We start from the raw sequence: 7182 nt of genomic DNA, 5'->3' as shown, positions 1-7182 counted from the left end.
TTTCTCTTTGAAGCCTTCTTACCTTCAGGCCTAATTGGTTAACGGGTCGAACCCAACGCTTGTTTAGGAAGGGGCATTTCGGGCACTTCTTCTGCATCATCTTCATGAACATGCGAGCCATGATCGGATGTAGAATATAGAGGGGTGTTGTTCATGAAAACTTCTGGACCGACAGGCACAACTCTGAATTTAGGACAATCTTTGATAATATTCCAACATTCCCACCGGTTGAATGATTTATTTTTGCTTTTGGTTTTGGCACCATACCAAGCTTGTGCTTGAAGTTGCTACAAATAAATAGGTAACAAATAAATAAATAATTATAATGAAAGTAGGTAACAAATAAATAAATAATAATACAAACAAATAATTATAATGAAAGTAGGTAACATATAAATAATTATAATGAAAGTAGGAAACAAATAAATAATACAAACAAATAATTATAATGTAAATTTGGGTATAGTACAAACAAATAAATAATATATTGTTACCTGATCCGTGTAATTTTCCCCACTTCGAAGATTAGCACTAGCTTGTGCCAAGGCGTCTCTCCACGCACTAAACGATTGGCTAAGTAATTTCCAACAACTGGACATCGATTCTTTGGTTCTTTTCCCACCCATTTTCTCAAAATAATTGGTATGAATAAAACTCCATATTTCTCGCAACTGCATCTCATTACCCGTAAGCAAACTATGAGTAACTTCAACCCAGCTAGTACACAACGCAACATCTTCAAGAAGTGACCAATTCGTACCTGCATCTGTAGTCATTTTGTTGAAAAAAAATTGGATTGAAACTTTGAGAGAAAGATAGGAATTTGATTGAAAGTAGTTGAGAAAATATGAAATTGTGGTGTAAAGTAGATGATAATGAGAAGGTATTTATATAAAAGTAAAAACAATTTTTTTAAAAATTTTTCATATTTTTTTTCGGATTTTTTACAATTTTTTTAAAATTTTTATTGAACTAATTAATCTCTACTGTTGGATTTAAAAAAAAAATTGAATTCCAACCCTCTAGATTGTGCCACGTGTCACAACGGTAACTTTTTTTAATTTTAAAACTATTTTTTCTTTTATTTATTTATTTATAAAGCAAAATAATATCAACTGCCGATCTCAGATTCAACGATTGATATTAAATAAAAAAAATTATTTTTATTACCGTTGCAAATCGAACGACCCATTTTGAAGAGCCGTTGAGATCGAACGGAACGTGGAAAGCGAACGCGCCTGATAGAAAAAAAAAATTTAAATGGGACTGACGCCAGGTTGACATCAGCCCTACGTCAGGTCCACCTCAAGCTCGCGGGCTGGTGATTCCTCACAGGCCTGTTGCTCGGGCCTGCCCAGTCCCTCGGGCTCCCCACGCTGGAGGGCTTCAGCCGGGCTATCGTGGCCTGTTTGGTCCACTGTCCCCCGAGCAGCAACCCACAGTGGAGTTGCTCTGGGAGAACAAGATTGAAGGATTGAAAGAAAAAGTAAATTACATTTTTCTTTCATGGAAAGGACGGCACACAACAAACCTCAAAGTGAAAATCATGAATCTTTACATGGGTCAATTTCTATATTTGCAAATGCTAAGATACAAAGTACATCTGAAATCAACAAAAACTCGTTAGTGGGCACCAACAGAAATTTCGGATGAATGTTTAACGTTCGCGGGGTTGTAAAATGCAATCCTGGATTTGTCCGACGAAATAGGTGATAGAAGCAACACGGTATCCGTGTGCAAGTTGTACGAGCAAAAGCCTGTCATGAAATTTCCAACGTCCTGCGTAGTGCGTATCCTGCATCATACACTAGATCCAGGAAGTAGGACCAATCAACTTGTGCTCAAAAAAAAAAAAATATCCAACTAAGAATGTGAAAGGCCAGAAGAATTACAAATTTAACACTCTTCGCGCGCTTCCACCTATAGGTTCTAGCGTTTGAGGGTGTTGTTCCTCGAGTATAGTTTGAACCCTCTGTATAATAGACATCAGATGAAAGTAAAGATTACGAGAAAGAACAGCATCCCAAATTTAAAAATAAACACAGAAATCTTAGCGTTTTACCTTTACAGAACTTCCTACTTCCTCAAGTTTCTGCAGTAGCGTTAGATCCCCATACCTGAGAGACTTTGACGGGGACCCCTGAAGCTGACAATAGAAAGAAAGAGAATTTCTTAATTGAATATGATACAAGGGGATATTTGCTAGCATTCTTAATGGCCTAATGTGTTATCAAGGATTTAATCTACATGTCCCGATAAAGCTTGCCAGATATGACCAAAAAAGTTCAGCTTCTTTGGATAAGTAAGTATTGAGACTGGTTTGTTTGTAATGCTTGTACTAATATGTTGGCACACGCACACCAAAAAAATAAAAACTGGCATATGACCCTACCTTCAAATTTGGAATATCTTCGAGTGTGGAAACTTGTCTAGTGAAGACCTCATTTGTCATGCTTGCAAGGCGCATGAGGACCGCCTGAAATGGACGTCAGGGAAGACAAATTAACTCATATTTTCTAAAATTGGGGGCAACTTGAGAATAAGTGTTTAATTTAAGTGGTGAGTAAAATGCCTTCCTGAAAGCACTGGGATTTGCAATGCCATGAATTTGAACATCATCGCTTGGCGGCCTTCTGACACCAACATGCTCTATTCTAAGTGAGTAGACACCGAAGAGAGACTGCAGATATCCTGAGTATAACAAGAGTGTCATAAGGGGTTCTAAGACACTACTAGCAAGACTAAGGTAATGCAAGTGCCCAGAATCGAAACCTCAGAATGCAGTCAATGCACAGATCAATACAGATATTTCAAGAGTAGTAGGGGAACATCACATTTAAGTAGCAATTGTCAATGCTCTGTACCTTGCTCGATCACAACATCCGCCACTGAAGGCAACAAAACATGCTTCTCTTTCTTCAACACCCCGAAAATTGGAAATGGAACTGGCTTTGCATACTGAGCTAAAGAAACAAAGCGTTATCCAATGATAACCAGCAGCCCATAATTTCACATACCAAAAGCAACCAAATTCCACCAGCACTCAAAAGATTGATCAATCCATAAACAACCAAATTAACTGAGAACAAAAAACCGCATTCCGGGAGCTCAAATCATCAGCAACAAGATAGAGATCCAAACTTGAACTTCCAATTTACCTTGTAGACAATGGCATTGGGAGTGAGATAGAGCTTCCGCGAACGAATATCCTTTCGCAGAATGTGGCGCCGGACGGGCAGATAAAGCAGCATAAAAATCCCAATCCCCCACGCCAGTATCAAAAGCGCAGAGTAAAGAAGCCATTGTGCTGTTTGGTACTTGACAAAATTCTCCTCCATTTCCTGAAACGAAGCTGAATACAGAACTGCTTCTTCAGCTTCAGCCTCGGTTGCAGTTTCTGACAGTAACCCTTTCTCCAAGCTATCAATCTCTACGACATCGTTTCCCGTCGCCATCTGAATTGCTCACAGATCCAAACCCTATTTTCCCCCAGAAGCCATAGCCAACCACGAATTAAAGGTCAAATTTTCCAGAAATTAAACTTGAAAAACCGTAATAGCTCGATCAAATTCGCATCGAAACAATGAAATCTTACCGATTGGTTGACGTATGCGATCGGTTCGGAATTTCTGAGAGGCTGAAGGTGCAAGAGAAAGACGACGAGGTTCAGAACAGAAGCAGCTCTTCTGTTCAGTCTTCACTTCAGCTCAAGCGGGCATAGCTCTGAGGCTTAGCCGCTTAGGCATGGGCTGGGCCTAAGGTCTTGTTTGGCGGTTCGTATAATAGTTCGGATATGGTTAATAAAATGGATCCGGTTGGTTGGTACATTTTTGTATTCAATAGTATTCAGATTAATTTATTTGACACTACTTTTTTAGTTATCCACTTAATGCATTATGCATCAATGTATAATTCTTATCAAGTAACGTGAAAACATGCGAAATCGTTGAGTTTTTTTTACTGAAAACTTAGTTTAGGATTGCTTATATACGTCTTCTTTTGTGCACACGAATTTGCGTTGGATTATCTTCGATGAAGCAGATAGGTATAATGCTACATACACCATTTAAATTGTTATTTGATTGATCTAACATGGATGTGTACAAGGCCGACTATTGTAGCCAAATGTTGTCGTTGTACAGTTGTAACGTCATCTATGTCAAGCGTGTATTCATTATATATCAATATGATTTTCTTACAGAATTTTGGAATTGGGATTTGGAAAAGAAATAGAGGAAATACTAGATTTTTTGGGCTCAAGGCAACATGGCTCTGCCACTAGGAATGGCACTGTTACGAGTAAATTTGAGTTTCTGATACAGAATTTGCTATTATCAGCGACCTTAAACGAGAAAGTCAATCATCTTGAAAAAATGAGTTTAGAGAAACCCGTTATGATGATGACACACAAACATTGATGATGATGACACACAAACAGTGAAGGCAACATGCTCTGTTAGTGAAGATTATAGACTTCCAGCTCAATTGACATAGAAATATGTAAAAGGTGTGTCCCAATAAATTTCCTTTTTCCTTTCCTCTTTCTTTGTCGGGGCGGTTGATAAAAGTACATATATAGTGATTAAGTGTTTTGGTCAAATTTCCTTGCAGTACCATGTAATGCACGGATTGGTGTACTTCTTTCCATTTTAAAGTATCTTTTTGAGCTAGAAACTTCCGAAAAGGTAGCCTGCTTCTCAACTTTCCATTTTCTAATGGTCATGGAAACTAGCATTTCTTTTGTTTGTTTTAGGGGCAGTCTTATAGACTCTCCACGTTCAAGAATGTACTTTTCAATTCTATGATATTGTGCTAGTGAGTGCGTAACTTCGTATGGAGGGACAATAATTTCCTTGAGCACCAATGTTGTATCCTATTTCTTGAAAGTGATGTCTTATATTGTCGATTCATCGACACAGTTCGGATCTTTCTATGCAGTCTTCAACTTCATTTTGTTATGCTTTACCTTGTCGGTTCACTCACATGCTCATTTTACAGATTGTGCTGTTCTTTTCAACATGTGATGCAGTGGATTTTCACTACTCCTTGTTAAATGAGTTCCAATTCAAACCTTATTCAGGACCAGGTGCAGAAATTAAGCAGAGGCTTGTTAATTGTAAGACCTTCCAGTTACATGGGAATATGGAGCAGGAGGATCGAAGATCTGCTTTTGAGACATTCAGAAGAGAAAAATCGGCTCTTCTTTTGTCCACAGATGTTTGTGCTAGAGGTTTGGATTTCCCGAAAGTAAAATGCATTATACAATATGATTCTCCAGGCGAGGCTACTGAATATGCTCATAGGTATTTGAACCTCTTCGTCTTTCCTTTTCGTTTTTCATTTATTCCCCTTCTCTCTTGCATGTGCACTATATGAGCCAGACTTTTTTTTTTTCTTTTTTTCTCCAGTCTATGGGTGCTAGTTCAACTAATTACAACTTGTTATCCGCAACACTACGTAATTATTTATAATCAACCCTATGCTCATGAGATTTATAATTATAACACAATTACCGATAACAAATTTTCCTTAATTTATTCGAATATTTGAAAATTTTAAGAACTAATTGGTTTTTAGAATGGGACTAACATTTTCTTTTTCAACGGTAGAATTACATGCTTATATGTTGTAAGATTTGTTTCTGAGCATGGAGTTCCCTAGGCTAACCATTCATGCATCTTTAATGTTATTCATGATATTACATTGAGGTTCCCCAAAGATGTTTATTTCATCCTTGATGTAGGGTTGGAAGAACTGCTCGGCTTGGTGAAAGAGGAGATTCATTGTTGTTTTTACAGCCAATTGAAATGGATTATTTGAAAGAGTTGGAGAAACATGTTGTTTCTCTAGCAGAGTTTCCCTTCCTCAAAATATTAGATGGTTATCCACTATACGGTCATAAGCATGTCAAGAAGTTTGTTTCCATTGACGCACATCCCTAGGTGATGTCTTTGCAAAAGGCACTGGAAGCATTTACATATAAGGTACTTCTCTTCTCCTGTTTCTTCTTCAGTGTGCCTCAGGGTATGCTTTACGTTGTTGTGTTTGTACTGTAAAGAAAGCCCTACATATGGAGAATGACTTATATGAATGGGATCACCGCCACTATGGCTTCCAGTTTGAATAAAACAATGACATGTGTAAGATTTTCAATGCATGGCATTGTATTAGTGGATTGGGACACTATGTGGCGGTAAACCTGTTTCATGTAAGTTGTACTCCTACATCTGGTTTCGTGCATTTGTTTCTTTCCTAAATGATGTGATATTTTGTATATGTTGGTGATTTAAGAAATAGTCCTTAGTTAGCTCACGTTATGCTTGACAGATGTTTAGATATGAAGATTCACAGTATTTTGAGATCCTTTCTATATGATTAACGATAACTTATTTGCTTTTGTTTCTTACCTTAGCCGGATATGAAGACATTAGCTAAGAACGCATTTTGCTCGTGGGTTCGCGCATACATTGCCCACCGCGGTGAACTGAAAAGAATTTTTATGGTAAAGAAACTTCACTTGGGACACGTTGTGAAAAGCTTTGCATTGAAAGACCAGCCTTCCTTGGTTGGTAAGTTATTCCACAATCAAGAAAAGAAAAGGATGAGCGGTGAAAAGCAAAAGGGATTATCAAGAAAGAGGAAGGTTTTGAGGAAAACATGATTTCGCGGTCAATGATTGTTTTCGTTAATGAATTTTGTATGCGGTTATCTATTTTTTGGATCATAGAAGGATAAGTTTACCTTGTTTTGACACACTCGCAGAGTTGCAGTCATCTTTGTTGTAACTTATGAAGTACGAAATCTCACTTCTTAAGCCGAAGTGAGCAATAGGCCCAGGATTTTAGCTAACATTGTTAAACTGTTGCCCAACTCACAATTTTGAATTTTCTTAGGCTGGGAGCCCAATTGACAGTTTAGACCAATTTGTTTATGTCTTGGAAAATGCAAGGAGCTGGGATCAGCTCTGCACATGGCGGAGTTCTGGCCATTCATATTTGTGGAATCCACAAAGTATGAATGGTCAGGATCAGCTTTGCAGGCGGTCATGTTTTGATCATTAATGTTTGTGAGACCTGCTAAGTAGAAATGATCAAGATCATCCAGCTCGTGCACGTATGCGAATGATCCTAACACTCATGCCCAACTTTAACGAGCATTTTTAGAGACTAACAATTTAGGCAT

The 7182-nt window shown here is 37.9% G+C and overlaps 1 protein-coding gene and 1 pseudogene across 2 annotated transcripts; one reads left to right on the top strand and one right to left on the bottom strand.

The window, feature by feature from the left end:
* Nucleotides 1-1538: 1538 nt before the first annotated feature.
* Nucleotides 1539-3769, bottom strand: LOC103400908 (uncharacterized). Of its 2 annotated transcripts, none has more exons than XM_008339596.4 (8): nt 3596-3769; nt 3159-3479; nt 2865-2958; nt 2573-2691; nt 2393-2476; nt 2063-2146; nt 1893-1972; nt 1539-1807 (listed from the first exon to the last, which is right to left on the bottom strand). In XM_008339596.4, the coding sequence occupies exons 2-8, from the start codon at nt 3453-3455 to the stop codon at nt 1801-1803; spliced, it is 765 nt and encodes a 254-aa protein (XP_008337818.1). In that variant the 5' UTR covers nt 3456-3479; nt 3596-3769; the 3' UTR covers nt 1539-1800. The 2 variants fall into 2 exon arrangements, with proteins under 2 accessions (XP_008337818.1, XP_017178148.1); XM_017322659.3 differs by having other exon boundaries at nt 2865-2963; nt 3596-3736.
* On the top strand, nt 3584-6877 carry LOC103400962 (DEAD-box ATP-dependent RNA helicase 17-like; annotated as a pseudogene).
* Nucleotides 6878-7182: the final 305 nt, after the last annotated feature.

Source organism: Malus domestica, chromosome 15 (genome assembly GCF_042453785.1).
Source record: "Malus domestica chromosome 15, GDT2T_hap1".
In the NCBI taxonomy this organism is placed as follows: Eukaryota; Viridiplantae; Streptophyta; class Magnoliopsida; order Rosales; family Rosaceae; genus Malus; species Malus domestica.
Note: the sequence above shows the minus strand (reverse complement) of the source record. Positions and strands in the feature narration are given on the sequence as shown.

Bases quoted from the DNA above. Each gene is read 5' to 3' on its own strand.
- LOC103400908 (XM_008339596.4), bottom strand. From the start codon at position 3,455: ATGGCGACGGGAAACGATGTCGTAGAGATTGATAGCTTGGAGAAAGGG. The intron at 2,959-3,158 runs GTAAATTGGAAG...TCTTTAGCTCAG, and splicing joins CCAATGCCATTGTCTACAAG to TATGCAAAGCCAGTTCCATT. The intron at 2,692-2,864 runs GTACAGAGCATT...TGTTATACTCAG, and splicing joins GGATGTTGTGATCGAGCAAG to GATATCTGCAGTCTCTCTTC.